Source organism: Lepidochelys kempii, chromosome 13 (genome assembly GCF_965140285.1).
Source record: "Lepidochelys kempii isolate rLepKem1 chromosome 13, rLepKem1.hap1, whole genome shotgun sequence".
Classification (NCBI taxonomy): Eukaryota; Metazoa; Chordata; order Testudines; family Cheloniidae; genus Lepidochelys; species Lepidochelys kempii.
In genome coordinates, this window is record NC_136392.1 from 3,574,301 (window position 1) to 3,590,412 (window position 16,112).

A 16,112-nucleotide genomic window follows, 5' to 3' on the forward strand; every position below is an offset into this window, starting at 1 on the left:
AGGGATGGAGAAGCAGCAACGCCCAGAGAGCCTTGTGCTTGAGGGCTCAGCGGAGGCTTTCAGGCAAGCTACATTGGTGAGGTCACGTTTCCTTCTGTGGTGTGTGTCTCAGGGAGGGCTGGGGAAGTAGGAAGGCTGATAAAGCAAACAGGGGATAGGGCACTTCTCGTCTAACTCCTTGATTCTCAGCGTGGCAGAGGCCCAGCACAACATCCCTTGCCAGCAGTGGCTCTCGTGGACCATGGAGAAAGGAATAAGACGACGTCTGCTAGTGTTGAGTACAGCGTTCTGAGCCAGGACTGGGGAATTTATGCTGCAGGGTGTTAGGACTTCAGTCCACCAGTCCCCACTACGTCTCTTTGGGTAGCAGCCTGGGTGTATTGACATGCACCTGTCTTTCTGCCTTGAGGCCTTTCCCATTCTCACCTTCTCTACGCCTTAATCTGTGATGGGACAAACCCCCTCTGATCTGACCTGCTCTGCAAACACCTCCCTCAAGCTGGCCTGGGATTTAACTGAGGAAGAACTCATGCCCATGGTTCCCCCCCACCCCAGTTTGTCACGTCCCAACTTGTGCAAAGAGGAACAAGTGCGAATGCATTGCTATCCAGCCGCAGGGCTCACCCTTCAATAGTAAACTACTTTGGGGCAGTATTGCACAGTGGTTTGGGCACACTCGATGCTGGAGTGGCCACTGAGCCAATGGCCACTCAACTGAGTGATTCATTAGCTCCTAAAACTACCCTCACTTCCCTCGGTTTAAGAACAGGCAAAGAGGAACATTTTGAATTTAGTTTATTAAAATAGCTCTGTGTGTGTGGGGTCTTGAAAGAGTTGCATCACATGGCCTCCACCAGGGAGGCCCCCCACAACCACTCACCTCTCTTTTGTGTGTGTACACCCGCATCTCTACCCACATCCACCTCCCCACACTCCTTCGGACACCAGCCGATCAATGGACAAAACAAGGCTCAAGCCTGTCCAGGTGAATGAATAAAAGATTAAAGGAAACAGTTGGTCTTTGCTCTAGAATATTCCCCATAGAGATGCACCTGTTTTCCCAGGCATTGTAGGAAAGTCTTTCTTATATTGCATTTAATAAAAGGAAGGAAGATTCTCTGAGCTCCCACTGACCGGGTGCCTGGCTTTAAACATCAGGAAGAGAGTGGTCCATGGACGACTTGATCTGCCCAGGTGACAGCCTAGTTAGTAGATGGAAAAAAGGTCAGTTAGGAAGTGTTTGTGCCAAGGATCTGCCCAGTATCTTTGCCTAGCACACCTCCCCCTTCCCTTGGACAGCGCCTGCCTGCCGTACATGTGTGGGGGGTGGAGAGGGCAGGAATTGACTCTTCATGAACAGCACCAAAAAAACTGTACTAGGTAAACCAATGTACGTAGCAGAGAGCGTGCCCTGTGCTGTCAGAAAAGGAGCATGACCTGGTCCCTCAAACAGCGTCAACTCTAACCACGCAAGGTACAGAGGACGGTGGAGGAACGGGCCTGCAAAAAGCCTGCTGAGGGTCCTTGGGACTTTGCATGAGCATTGTTGGCACCATGGGTTCTGATCCTTTTAACTGAAAAGGGAAAGATGCAAGAGTCCAGCGGCAGCCAGCGGCCCCATTGTGCTAAGAGGCTGTGGGGGATTGTTGGCACCTATGAAAGGCATAATTTCTTAAATTTAAAGTAATTAACCAGACCCTTCTCTAGCACCTGTGACTGAAAGCACCCAGCACTTCACAAACGTGTTAATTTCAGCTCAGAGGCTCCCCGCGGGGTCAGGAAGGCTGATCCGCGGTGCACAAACGGGACCAGCGCAGTGGCACTGAGGGCATGCCTACACTGTAATAAAAGCCCCGGGGCACGGCTGTGGCTGGCCTGGGTCAGGTTCGGGCTGGAGCCCAGGCTCTGAATTCTAACAGAACGCTATGAAGGTCTCACAGATGCCTCCAGCTGGGACACACCGGGCCAGGAGGCACTCACTTTGCCATTGTATGTGTGTGGGAAGCCAATGTCCCTACCGTTTGACCATGTGCTCGTAGATCACTGTGGGGATGATGGTGATGGTGACAGCGTTACCAGCTGTAGCCAGGATATCCAGGATTTGTTTGTCCTTGAGGGGGGAAGAGTTGAGAAACACGATATCACAGACCCAGCTACTGCACAGGCCAAGGGCTCCCCCCTAGGCCGAGCGAACGCACACCTGCCACTCCACTGTGCACTCCTGCAGCAGCCCAAGGAGATGTAGCGTGGCCAGAGCGTAGGCCTGTCAGTTCCCTGCTAGGTGTGATGAGTTAGGCATGCATGGGGCGGCTATTTGCTATGCAAACCTCGCTAGTTAAAAAAAAAAAACCCGTCAGCCTTGATTTTTTAAAAAAATTTTAACCCGGCAGCTTTAAAACCAAAAGACTCTTGCACTAGGGGCAGCTGCAGGGACCTCCCACAAACCAGCCCTTATTCAGGCTGACATCACACCAGTTAACTTCACTGTATGACATGAAAAAAGACTTTGTTTCACCCCCGTGCTGGGGCCACGCTGGGCCCCCAGTAAGAGGGAGGCCTGGGAAGAGGGACCAAAACAGCCACTGAGTGTGTTCGGCAGCCAACTACTCCAGTTTATATTTTCAGTTCCGCTACGTTTAACAAGAGATCAGCTTCCTTCAGCCTCCAACTGCCAGTTCTTTCTTTTAATCAAAGACACCATCTGGGGGAGATTTTCAAAGCCACAAGGGGGCGTTCGGGACCCGAGTCCCACTGAAAGGGGCTGGGTGGCTCTAGAAAATCTTCCCTGCAAACTCCTCAGTACCCAGCTGCTCTGTCTGGTCTGACCCATCTCCACAGGAAACACTTCAACAGCAGCAATTCGCGAGGAGGCAGCAGTAACCCACAGTGGCAGCGTCTCAGACCACTCAGTCCCGTTTCTCAGGAGAGAGACAAATCTTCAGCTGTAGGGCACCATAGCCCGATGCAAGGGGCTTCCTACGGCTGCCCCAGAGAAGCGGGATTCTCCCTCTGTGGGACCAGGCCCCGAGCGAGGGATGGTCACAAGCAGGTCCCTTTCCTGGCCAGGGGCCTGGCTCAGGGAGTCTCACACACGCACCCCTCCCGGCACGTCTCGCCGGGGGCCTTTACCTTCAGGCCGATGACGTTCTGCCCGTTCAGCTCACAGATGTAGTGGTTGATGAGGAGGCCGTTCCGGGCTGCAGAGCCGCCTTTGGTGAGAGAAACAATCTTCCCCTTCTTGATGACAAACCCCACGTGCCCCGTGCTGTCCTTGTGCATCGTCACCGTGCGCTGGAAGGGCCTGGGGGAGGCACCAGGACACGGGCGATTAGTCGGGACCTGACGCGCCGCTGAGAAAGCCGGACACAGACCGAGCGCGCCCCCCCACCCCACGCACCTGTCTCGCACGATCACGACGATTTTTTCCGGGGAGGCCTTTTTCAGGGCCCTGTTGGCCTTGTCCGTGCTCCAGCCAGCGCAGTCCTTCCCGTTGATCTGCAGCACCTGGTCCCCGAAGCGCAGCCCGACGAGGGACGCCGGGGAGTTGGCCTTAACCAGCTGCACAAACACCCCCTGCGGGATGAGGAGGAGTCCGACTGTCACATGGGCGGTGCTGGGTGCACCAGGCATCCCATGCCCAGGAAAATGCTCACATCGCTCAACGGTGACCACTCCAGCTGACTGTGGAGCAGCTCAGCAAGGGATGCTGGCCAGTCCTCAGCTGGAAAGACCTGGGGCTGCAATGTGAGGGTTTGTGACAGAGGTAAAGGACCACAGTGGGCACTGCCAGGACGAGCCCGGCACCAGGCTGGCTCCAAGGGGTTTGTCTCCTGGTGTCCCATCTCACGGTCAGAGCACAGCAAAGTGCATCCTCAGACCAAACAGATCACTATCACAAAGGGGTCCTGCTTCTCCTTGTCTTAGTTCTTATTAACGCTGAGGTTGCTCAGCAGGTCCCAGCCCCGGCGCTCAGGAGCCAGGCCTGATGGGACCCCAGTGAACCCAAGGTGAGCGGCGCACACTGGCCTCAGAACCCACCTGGTCGATGCTTTTCAGCTTGAGCCCAGTCTTCCCGCGCTCGTCCTTGCAGAGGTGGAGCTCCCGCAGGCCCGGCCTGATCTCTGCCCTGCGCAGCCCGAGGTTGTTTCCCGTCAGTGGAGCGACCAGCACACCCTGGGAGGAAGGGACCAGCGCCCCTGCCTGCTGGAGAATCCACCCGGCACATGAACAATCTGAGTCGACTCAAGGGCAGATAGTCCATGGGGTGGGGGAAGATGGCACTAGGGCTGGTCCCTCACATGTGTCTAACACTGGAGTGGGCAGTGGGGGGCCAGGGGTGGGGGGAGATGGGAGACTCTCTGGTAGCAGAGCCAGGCAGCAGAAAAGGGAGGTGACCCCCTCCCCCCATGCATATCCCCCAGCCCCTTGGACCCAACTGGGCCAGGACTCAGACAAAGCTCTTTCCTCCAGAACTGCTGCAGAATGTTACAGATGCCAAGTGCAAAACCCAGCAATGGTGGCAGGAGCAAAAGCCGGCTGCATCAGCAGTAGCCAGTGGCTGGGGGCTGTGTGGGAAGGCGGGATTCCAAGCGGCGAAGGAGACAAGGATACGGTACATTCCCCAGGAACGAGGGACAGCCCAATCCCCGGCATCAGCTTAATCCCCGAGAGATCTATGGGCTGGCCAGGAAGCAAGACTCAGGCTGGCTCTCCCAGGGCCACTCCTCAGGCACCCATCTGCTTCTTCAAGGGTACTTTTGCCTGGGTCTGGCCTGCCAGTTCCTTCCCCTCCTACCAGGAAATGCTACAGAGTGTCTGGCGTGGGTGGGGACGAGGACACAGCTTACTGGGGCCTAGGACGTGAGTAGTACGAGCCGGGGGACAGAAAGGCACAGTTACATTCTCTGGCCAGACATCGATACCTACGTTGCCACTTGCTGGGACCAGGGCTAGGTCCTTCTGGACCTCTTCACTGGAGAGCGAGAGCCCCATATAATCCCCAAGCTCCCTGAGGTTTGGGTACAGAACAGGTGGGGCTGAGGGGGGAAGAGAGAAGAATATTTTCCATTCAGAGAGCTAAGCTGACCAGGCACCGCCCTGGGGCCCTGTCCTCCTGCCACAGGATTTGAGTGCCTCCCTTGAGACGAACAGCAATTACCCACGTCCTGCAACCCCAAGACCACCCGACCCTGCAAGATAGAAGCCCTTCGCCCCACTGCAGGACTGATGCTCTGAGCCCCGGCAGGTGCGCCCTGGCTCTCGAACTGCTGAGCATTGTCATAGGCAGCTCGGAAGTTTGGCCACCTCTGTCCTATAGCCTCAGGGCAACGATCGGACCTTCCCCCAGATGGTCCCTCCCCCCTGCGTCACCCCAAGCAGCCAATTCACAGCCCCTCCTCACTGTGCTTGGCCTGGCAGGGCAGTGCAGCTGAGATTGACCCTTTGGTCACTGGGGCATAATTGCTTTCCCCTGCCCCCTGAGCTGCTATGGAAACCACTCCTGGTCTAGAAGACTCTCCCTCAAAACCAGCTCTCGCGGCGAGAGGCTGAGTCTCAGCTGGGACGTACCAGTCGCCTTGGCTGGCTCTGACTTCTCTGCAGCCCCAGCCAGAGCCCTGCTAGCTGCATTCGCCTGAGCCTGTGAAGAGAAGACAGACCTCACTATGTGGGCATGGAGAGCGAGAAGGGTGGGTGCATTTTATCACCCCACCCCCACAGCTCCTGGGGAGCTGGGATTGTCCTTGCGCTCTGTCAGTGGCTGGAGTGAATCCACGCCTTCCCTTTCAGCACCATGTAATGGGCTGGGAAACACGTTCTCAGGGCAGGGTGCTGGGCGACAAAGCTGAGCTGGTCACTGAAACCAAACCACAGGCAAGGTGGGCACCCTGCTCACTCAGTGTCAAGCGAGGCCTTCGCTTGAAAAGGGGCATAGCACATCACTCGGGGCAAGGCCGTCAGGGCACACCGTCACCGCCCCTCCACACAGGCGGGGCCACACTGGAGGCTTGGCAGAAGCTGCTCCAACAGCTGAGCTCGGTGTCAACTGGACCCAAAACCCAGCCTCTTACCTGCAAGGTTTGATCCACCTTCATGTCCTCCAGTGACGGGTACAGAGTTGACATGGCTGCTTCGTCCACAGGAACCACCTGTAAGAGGGCATGCGAAGGCAAGAGTGAAATGAATGCTCTGGAGCAGAGAACAAAGGTTACATTCCTCCCCCCTACCCCCAATTCATTGTCAAACCTTATTCCGAGCTGCCTGATGTACCAGTGCAAGGAAAGGCCCAGCCTCTCAGGGCACAAAGCTTCACACACTGCTACACTAATGTCCAGAGTCAGCACGCTGCAGGGCAGTCTACATGGGGCTGGGCAAGTACTGTCCCACAGTTCCCAAGTTTCAGGTTCCAATGTGGTATGTTCACGACACACAGCCCAAGATGTCAGATCAAACATAAAACACTCTTGCTGGAGTGTTGCTAGTTGCAAGGTAACATTGCTCTGTTCTTAGACTCCAGAACCCTCATGTAGCAGAACCAAAACCAGAGAGAGAAAGCAGGCGGCTCCCTAAATCAGTGATGCACAACTCACCCCCCGTCTTGCTTTAAGACAGAAGCCGCCTGCTTCTTTCTTTCTTCTTTCTCTCCTGCACACTTTGCTACAGCATCCCCTAGCTTGCAAGCAGGACCAGGAAACCCCATGCAAATTAAAATGACAGCCTACAATTCCAGCAGTTTTCAAATACACCACAAAACGAACCCAGCAGCTCAAAGCAAAACCTGAGTCCAAACCACTATGGTTCACCTCCCTCTGGGCTACAGCCACAGGAAGGATAATTCAGACCAGGTTCACCAATCTGCAAGAAAGAGGCACCTGGCCCAAGTGTCTAGTTTGGAACATGAGCTCTGTCTGGGTTCTCTTAGCCAAGCTGGGCACAATTCTGCTCCAAGCCGCCAAAGCAAAAGAGATCAGCCCAATCATCCCCCTGTAACCCGCTCAGCTTCATGGGCAAAAAGCCCAGCGGGGGCATGAGCTTAGGACAGGATCATGGCATCATGGCCAGTCCCCCACACGTGATGCACGTTGGCATCACATAAGGCATCAGGGTTTCAGTGGAAATTGCCAGGGCAATAAGGTTTTTGTCAGGCTGAGTCGTGCCTGGTTCAAATTCTTCCCTTGTCACGTCAATGTCAGTGCCCGCACCACCCCGTGCAATTAAAACTGCATTGTCCCCTCCTGCCGCTTGAGGCTTTCATTTTGTGCACATGTATCACATATCCAGTCAGCTCCACAAGCTATTTATAGCCAGGTGGGGAAACTGAGGCAGAATGTGGTCTCGGACCTGGCCCCAGGTCGCACAGGAAGTCTGTGGCAGAGCCAGGAATAGACCCACAGCACCTGGTTCAACACCAACACCACCAGACCAGCCTGCCACTGCATTCGAACCACTGCAGCCCTGGCCGGCGGGGGGGGGGGCGAGGGTTGGGGGGGCTACACACCAAGAGGTAGCTGCTGTAGAAGACTGGCGCCATGCCTCATACATTTGTTCTCTGTGTTTTGCTGGCTTCCAACCCCTACCAGTAACTACCCAAGTGCTGTGGCTTTAGCTGGTGTGACCTGCTGGCTGAATAGCTGCCTCTGTGCCATTAATACCCCCATAATAAACAGGCAGCGGGGTGGGCGCCTGCCCCGGCATCCGATTTCCCCACAGCTGTGAGCCACCCCCAGCGCTGGGAGCTCAGAGCACAGGAGGCCTGTGTCAGCAGGCACTGCCCATGAAAAGATCCCATTCAAACAGGTTGGTCACGTGGGGCCTGGAACTGATACAGCTTCGGGTCCGGGCCAAGTTTCTGCAGCATCACATGATTGGTTTCTGCACATCAAGGGAAGGAGCCCTAATGCCAGAACATCTTAAAGGGATAGGATCCCTTTTCTATTTCGCCTAGGCACCTCCACCACCCACAAAGGTTGGCACAGCTCCTTAAAACTCCTCGCCTGCAGGGCGCTCCAGTGGGCTTATGACTGGGTGTTTTAATGTCTTTCTGTGCCCAAGTGACATGTCCCTCTGTGTATGTGTGTGTGGGTACAAGCACATCTGTCCCTCTGCATGTGTGAGAGAGAGCGAGAGAGAGCCCGAAATGGAGCCTACAAATGAAGCACAGGGGAGGATACGACAATACGGTTCGCAGCCTCAGCCCCTGACCTCCATAGACAGAGAGAGATGCACACACAAAACCCAGGGTACAGCCAGGCTCTCTCTCTCTCTTGCACACACACCCCTTACCCACCTGTTGGAAGATGCTGCAGGTAAATTCACATCCTGCTCCAAGGAAAATTCTCAGATCAAATCTGCCAATTTGCCCTCCCTGGCAAGACCTGGGTCTTCCAAAAAAGTTCCCCTGCAGACTCCACAACCCAAACGTTTCAGCAGGGCGAACAAGGCAAGGGAGGCAGGGGTGTCAGAAGTCGAAACGGACCATCAGCACATGTGAAACTGACTAGTCACTTCCCTTGTCTGAGATGCAAAAAGGACACAAACTGTGTGACCAGCCCTCTCAGTTGTAGGTAGTTGGTAGCACAGGCCCGGATACTGGGTATGGCTGGTTTTATAGATATGGTATCAATTGGCATAGATCCATGAGAGTCAATTGCAGTGGGCGTTGGCCCACAGGGTTTAAGTTAACATGGCCCTGTTAAAACTCGGTCTGATGGCCGAGCACGCACTGCTGTCCACTGCCGGTGGAAGCAACCTCTGCCAGCAGCCCCACTGGTGGGCGGGGGCTTGAGATGACAGCAGCAACCTGGGGTTGATTGCTGTGCTCGGACTCGAGCCCGATGAGGTGCAGAACTGCGGGTTTTTCTCCCTCCGGCTTCTTGTCAACCCCAAGGTAGAGCTGTGACGGCTTCCCCCGAAGAACCAAGTGACAACCAGCTTTTTACCGTGCCACGCTCCCACCCCCACCCCCCAGTGACACTGACAGAGGGCACGAGACAGGGGCCCAGACCCCAACGGCACGGAAAGCAGCGGAGGAATCTCCCCGAGTCCGACGGGGGCCCGAACCCGTAACCAGTCGGGAGCTGGAGCCGGTTGTTAACCCGCTTCCCTGCAGGGGGCGCTGAGGCTTTGCTGGGCTCCGGACCGGGAAGAGATGTGATTCCTCCTCCGGCCGCCGGGGGCGCTGCGCTGCGGGAGCCACGTGGGCTGCGGCCTGGCCCTGGCCACGAGCCCTGGAGCTGCGGCTGCTCCCCTGGCCCTGGGGCTCCCGCTGCTGCCGGGTGGGTCCCCGGCTGCTCCGAGCTGCTCTGCCCGTGAGCGCCCCCCACCCTGCCCGCAGCCAGCCCCTGCCCTGCCTGCAGCCCTCCAGCCACCCCCGCACCCCCTGGCCGCAGCCAGCCCCTGCCTGCAGCCACCCCCTGCACCCCCTGCCTGCAGCCAGCCCCTGCACCCCCTGCCTTGCCCACAGCCACCCCCGCACCCCGTGCCCGCAGCCAGCCCCTGCCTCCAACCACCCCCTGCACCCCCTGCCTGCAGCTAGCCCCCGCACCCACTGCCTGCAGCCAGCCCCTGCCTCCAGCCACCCCCGCACCCCCTGCCTGCAGCCAGCCCCTGCACCCCCTGCCTTGCCCACAGCCACCCCCGCACCCCCTGCCTGCAGCCAACCCCGTCTCCAACCACCCCCTGCCTGCAGCCAGCCCCTGCACCCCCTGCCTTGCCCACAGCCACCCCCGCACCCCTGGCCGCAGCCAGCCCCTGCCTCCAACCACCCCCTGAACCTCCTGCCTGCAGCCAGCCCCTGCCTCCAGCCACCCCGCACTCCCTGCCCTGCCCGCAGCCAGCCCTGCACCCCCTGCGTGCAGCCAGCTGCTGCCTCCAGCCACCCCTGCACTCCCTGCCTGCCACCAGCCCCTGCACCCCCTGCCTTGCCCACAGCCACCCCCGTGCCCGCAGCCAGCCCCTGCCTCCAACCACCCCCTGCACCCCCTGCCTGCAGCTAGCCCCTGCACCCACTGCCTGCAGCCAGCCCCTGCCTCCAGCCACCCCCTCACCCCCTGCCTGCAGCCAGCCCCTGCACCCCCTGCCTTGCCCACAGCCACCCCCGCACCCCCTGGCCGCAGCCAGCCCCTGCCTCCAACCACCCCCTGAACCTCCTGCCTGCAGCCAGCCCCTGCCTCCAGCCACCCCCGCACCCCCTGCCTGCAGCCAACCCCGTCTCCAACCACCCCCTGCCTGCAGCCAGCCCCTGCACCCCCTGTCTTGCCCACAGCCACCCCCGCACCCCTGGCCGCAGCCAGCCCCTGCCTCCAACCACCCCCTGAACCTCCTGCCTGCAGCCAGCCCCTGCCTCCAGCCACCCCCGCACCCCCTGCCTGCAGCCAACCCCGTCTCCAACCACCCCCTGCCTGCAGCCAGCCCCTGTCTCCAGCCACCCCCGCACCCCCTGCCCTGCCCGCAGCCAGCCCCTGCCGCACCCCCTGCCCTGCTTGCACCAGCCCCTGTCTCAGCCACCCCCACACCCCCTGCCCTGCCCGCAGCCAGCCCCGCACCCCCTGCCTCCAGCTAGCCCTGCCCCACGCCCCTGTCTGCAGCTGGTCCAGCATCCACTGGTGCCCTGCAGTTCCCAGGGCAGTAACCCTGCACACCTGCTTCAAGGAGGGGGGCAGGGAGCAGCTGGGACCCACACATGTGCACACCCTAGGGTGACCAGACAGTAAGTGTGAAAAATCAGGAGGGGGGTGGGGGGTAATAGGAGCCTATATAAGAAAAAGACCCAAAATCGGGACTGTCCCTATAAAATCAGGAAATCTGATCCCCCAGCACACCCCCAGGGCATGGCAGGGCCCCACACATGGGAAACGGAGCTCATTTCTAGCTCAGGCCCATCTTTTTAACAAAGAGCTTTCGGCAGGGTTAACACACACCCATATTTTCCCGGACAGGTCAGGCTTTTTGGTTCTTAAATTGCTGTCCAGGAGGAATTTTTAAATTTTAAAAATTCCTCCCGGGAGGATACGGAGGGTTGGTAACCCTGTGGGTACAAAAAATACATACTGGGGCATGTCCCTTAAATCAGAACGTTTTAGAGGGAACTGGTTTAAGATTTTGGCAGCTCATAGAATCATAGAATATCAGGGTTGGAAGGGACCCCAGAAGGTCATCTAGTCCAACCCCCTGCTCGAAGCAGGACCAATTCCCAGTTAAATCATCCCAGCCAGGGCTTTGTCAAGCCTGACCTTAAAAACCTCTAAGGAAGGAGATTCTACCACCTCCCTAGGTAACGCATTCCAGTGTTTCACCACCCTCATAGTGAAAAAGTTTTTCCTAATATGCAATCTAAACCTCCCCCACTGCAACTTGAGACCATTACTCCTCGTTCTGTCATCTGCTACCATTGAGAACAGTCTAGAGCCATCCTCTTTGGAACCCCCTTTCAGGTAGTTGAAAGCAGCTATCAAATCCCCCCTCATTCTTCTCTTCTGCAGGCTAAACAATCCCAGCTCCCTCAGCCTCTCCTCATAAGTCATGTGTTCTAGACCCCTAATCATTTTTGTTGCCCTTCGCTGGACTCTCTCCAATTTATCCACATCCTTCTTGTAGTGTGGGGCCCAAAACTGGACACAGTACTCCAGATGAGGCCTCACCAATGTCGAATAGAGAGGAACGATCACATCCCTCGATCTGCTCGCTCATCACTGCCTGTAACCCTGCAGGCTGGCCTCAGGCAAAGCTGCCATTGTCTGCAGCTGGAGTGATGGGAAACCAACCAGGGAAGGAGAGTGGTGGCAGGGGAGTGGTGGCGGGGAGGGTTAGACACATGAGACTCCTGGTTTACTCTGCGGTGTAGCTTTACTTTCTACCCTTCTTGCAGTCTGGTCTGAACCTCTCCTAAAGATTCTGGGCCAAGTTCTCAGTGGGTGTAAATGCGTGCGATTCTTCTGGGTACACCTGGAAAGAATCTAGCCTTCTGCCCATTCCGATCCTACAGAACAAAAACCAGCTGCTAGGGTACTCAGGCCAAGATCCTAGGTGCCCAACTCCCATTGAACTCACCTAAATACAGCTCTGAGCCTGAGTCCCTGCCCGTCACACTCTTCCTTGTTGAGCTGTCCAGCCTGGTTTTCAATGTCCCAGTGATGCAGGGGTTGTTTTTTCCACCCACGTCCCTAAGAAACTATCAGCTGATCTAATAGCAAAGGCAAAGGCTATCCCTGCCCACTTTATTGACATGGTGACATCAGCCGCCCTTCTGTTCCGCTACCGCTCTGCAGGTCAGCGATTGCCCAAGTCAGGGATTAGTCAGAACAAAACAGACCATGTTCTGGAGGGGTCACTATTTCCCCCCGCTAGCAGGGCTCCTGCTTCCAAGGGCATGTTGAATGCTGGGAAACAGCCCCTGGCTCTGAAAACACAGCCCAAAAGATCAGGGTCTCCCGAATGACGTGAACTGCTGGAATAAATGCCATGACAATGGCCACTGACGAAAAGGGCCAAGATCTCAGAACAGCAGCACAAACCTGAGGCCAGAGAGAAAACAACCACCCTGGGTCCTGATGCCCCACACTCGGCTAAACCTCAGCCCTTCTGGAATGTGGAAGTACCCAAAAACGCTCAAGTGCCCAGGAGTTCAGAGCTGGAAAGCACAGAAGTAGCAGGAATTCATTAACTCCACTCACAGATCCAGCCAGTGAGGGCATCTGGAAAACAGACTCCAGCCTGAGCTGCGTTAACGTTATCATCTTCCCCGTCCCTGGCACTAATCCTGGAGGAGAAACTTCGGGATCAAGCTCAACAAGTTAAGTCAGTTGCTGAGTGACTCCAGTGGGAGCAGATTGGGCCCTCAACATGACTCCAGGGTGGATGGAAAATGTACCAGGAAAAAAAATCCCCCTCGTTCTAGTACCATTCCACCAGCTTTGAACGCGCGATAACCATCAAGGGAAGCAGATCCCAAAGCCAAACAGAGTGATTTCCCAGCAAAAAGAACAGAGCTCCCTTCACACAAGCCTCACAGGGACCTCAGCAATTTAACACTGTGGGGCAAAGGGCTCGGGCCACCTCCTCAACATGAAAAGGAGGACTTGTGGCACCTTAGCATAAGCTTTCGTGAGCTACAGCTCACTTAATCGGATGCATTCTGTAGCTCACGAAAGCTCATGCTCAAATAAATGTGTTAGTCTCTAAGGTGCCACAAGTCCTCCTGTTCTTTTTGCGGATACAGACAACACGGCTGCTACTCTGAAACTCCTCAACATGTGGAAATTGTCAGAATTCAGTTGGAGTCCATGGACCTAGGGCAATTTACATCAGCTGAGGGCCTGTCTCCCGATGTTCCAGTGCGTCACACGCACAGCTGGGCCCAGAGGTTCCCGTGCTCGGCGCCCAGCAGCTCCCCGGGTGACTCTTCAGGCCAGCTTTTTGAAGGTGCTGAGCTCCCACTGTGCACCCCAGGTGATGCTCCCTTTTGACAATCTGGCCCTCTGAGCCTAATCCTGTTGTGACATGAGCACTGGGGGCTCGCACTGGTCCCAAGGGAAGGGCTGCCACCAGAGAGCAGAATCTGTGCCTATACCATGCTCAGTTAGAGCAGGTGAAAGCACCTTGTCTCAGCCTGGTTGAAAAAAACAGACTGCATCCCATACAGCACCCGCCAGACAAACCCCCAGCCAAGTGTCCCAGAGAGGAGAACCCCACCTGGGACAACCAACCTTTACTGCTCCGGGGAGTTGAATGCAGAGCTGGGCTGAACCTGAGCCCACAGCAAACATCTGGGCTTGATTACCAACCCTAAGGAAACCGACAGCCCAAAGAAGGAGCAGTGGGGTGGGAGAGCCAGGTGAAGCTGAGTGCATCCCTCCCCCTCCCCTCCCCTCCTTACCTGGCGAACAGCTCTGGAGTAGGTTTCTCTTCTCCAGCACACTCTGCCTTCCTCTTCCAAAGGTCTGTGATTTTATAATAGAAGCAAAACACAGGTGCCGCCTGCCTGGGAGGGGCGTCACCCTGTCAGCTGACCACGACATAGTCACCAGAGAGGAATTCAGCAGCCTAGGAAACAGGCAGGTGCAGGAAAGAGGAAGCCAAGCTCTGTCCCTGCTCCACGCTGGCAAAATGTGTGAGGATCACCCAGGCCCGAAGCAAGGAGCATGCGTGGAATATGTGTGGGTCTGAGACTCAGGCTGCTCTGTGCAGCAAACCTGGAGTCATGGACTCTTGGGTGCATGGCTTCAACGGGGCACGATCCTGGCTCTTTGTCTAGCACAGACGGTTTGTATTACACAAGTCACAGGAACTAAAATGGCCCATGGGCTCCAGGATTCAGGGTCTAGCTGGAAGGCAGGACTAGTCTGGGGGAACAGCTTCTCCTAGCCTATCTGCAAGGTCTAGGTCGGTCATTGGCGCCCCTCAGGGAGGCAGTGTGGCCTAGTACTGTGGATGCAGGTCATGGGACCAGGGCTGACGCCTGGCTCTGACACCCGCGCTGTGGCCATGAGTAAGTCACCTCCCGGCTCTACACTGGGGTTGATGATACACAACCTATCGCTCCCACGCTTCAGCGCACTGGTTGAAAATTCTTTGCAACTGAATGGGACCATCTGGGACGTTTTTAAAGCTGTTGCAAAGTCTAATTGCCCCCCAGAGAGCCATGTTTTCTCTGGCAACGACGTCGCACAGCCTGGGCACCACAGACAGCAACAAGACACGAGGGCTGGGACAGCGTGGAGATCAGTACCTTAGCCGTCCTGATGAGAACAGACACAATGGCCCCAAATGCAGAAATGGCCATGGCTGCAAGTTGTGTGGCCTGGTAACGTGGATACAAAGCAACACAGACAGACACACCCAGGGAGCAGTTAATGCCGGAGTTGCTGAAGGTGAGAAATGCACGTCAGATTCCATTGGCTTTAAAGAGCTCCATCTGTGCTCTGGAGTGTCACCGCTACTTCCAGCATGAAGCCTGATGGTGTCAAAGCCCTGCAGTCAGGGACAATGTGTCCCTGGATACGGATTTATTACATAGTATTCTAAATGCTCAGCATTGATATGACACTGTGACGGTTCTCGGGGTACCCAGGACTGTGAGTCACTCTGCCTCCAGAGTGCGGAGACTCGCTTGTTCTTGGCTGGGTGGCAGCTCCTACCACCACCAGCCTATCAGCCACTCCCTCTCCTCTGGGCTATGCCAGTCCTGGCTATGCCTAGCTGGTTAACAATACGTGCGCCCCAGGCCTCAAGACCCTTTGACTCATCCCCCTGTGATATCCAGCCCCTGACTACTCACAGAAATCCCAGATCCTCTGCCCCCAAAGGTGCTGTGTACCCCAGTTGACTAGGTTTATCTTAAATCACCATTCCTGTATAGCACACAGCACTTGTGAGCATTTATCATAAAACAAACGTAGGTTGATTTAAGAAAGAATAAAGTTTCAACTAGAAACAAGAGAGCCTGGTGGAAACAAATGGTTACAATACAAAACAACAAAATACCAACCTGGGCCTACTCTTATTAATAGTTCCCTTTCCTAGCTAATAAAATAAGTCCTTCCCCCATCCTCACAAAGGTCAGTTTGTTGCTGAGCTGGCTGGCTTCCCAGGAACCAGTGTCCAAAAGGCCATGAAAACAGCCCTGCTCCCCAAAGGGTTTCCTTAGTGAATGGATACAGAGTGTGTCTCCCTCCTCTGTGTTGTACTGAAAACAGCCAGGGTGAACCCCTGCCTTGTTGTGAGTTTCCTTTTTCACCTTCATGTGGTTTCACTTGTTTGCTGTTGCATCTGGTGTTTTTTTCCATTGAACATCCTTGTATTGCACAAGGCTACACAATTGAGCCATGCATTACATCACCAGCTAAAAAGGACGAGGTGACAACACCACTCTACCCGAATGAGCCATCACTGAAACACATTATCCCCTGGGTCGAATTTCTAGCCCCCAGTCTATAAAGCACACTTTCAATATAAATACATTACTCCTTAAATATTACCCATACGTACATCTTGTAATGATTGTGACGCTTGACATGTTCTGAGCTTTCTGTAGCTCCATGTGACTCTTTTTGGCTAAATAGCCTGTCAGACATGTGTTTGGTGTAGTGGGTTTGTCAAGTCTGAGGTCAGAGTTGTTT

The 16,112-nt window shown here is 55.8% G+C and overlaps 1 protein-coding gene across 4 annotated transcripts; it reads right to left on the reverse strand.

The window, feature by feature from the left end:
* Positions 1–778: 778 nt before the first annotated feature.
* SDCBP2 (syndecan binding protein 2) lies at positions 779–13,954 on the reverse strand. 4 transcript variants are annotated; one of them, XM_073308975.2, is made up of 9 exons: positions 13,871–13,954; positions 6,069–6,146; positions 5,569–5,638; positions 4,927–5,036; positions 4,039–4,200; positions 3,398–3,573; positions 3,130–3,301; positions 2,019–2,110; positions 779–1,202 (listed from the first exon to the last, which is right to left on the reverse strand). In XM_073308975.2, the coding sequence occupies exons 2-9, from the start codon at positions 6,120–6,122 to the stop codon at positions 1,148–1,150; spliced, it is 891 nt and encodes a 296-aa protein (XP_073165076.1). In that variant the 5' UTR covers positions 6,123–6,146; positions 13,871–13,954; the 3' UTR covers positions 779–1,147. The 4 variants fall into 4 exon arrangements, with proteins under 4 accessions (XP_073165076.1, XP_073165074.1, XP_073165075.1 ...); XM_073308973.2 differs by having other exon boundaries at positions 4,039–4,203; XM_073308974.2 differs by lacking the exon at positions 13,871–13,954 and adding an exon at positions 12,046–13,846 and having other exon boundaries at positions 4,039–4,203.
* Positions 13,955–16,112: the final 2,158 nt, after the last annotated feature.

Coding starts and splice junctions, on each gene's coding strand:
- SDCBP2 (XM_073308973.2), bottom strand. CDS start 6,122: ATGTCAACTCTGTACCCGTCACTGGAGGACATGAAGGTGGATCAAACC. Junction 5,037..5,568: donor AGAGCCAGCCAAGGCGACTG/GTACGTCCCAGC, acceptor TTCCCCCCTCAG/CCCCACCTGTTCTGTACCCA. Junction 4,204..4,926: donor TGGTCCCAGCAAGTGGCAAC/GTAGGTATCGAT, acceptor TGGATTCTCCAG/CAGGCAGGGGCGCTGGTCCC.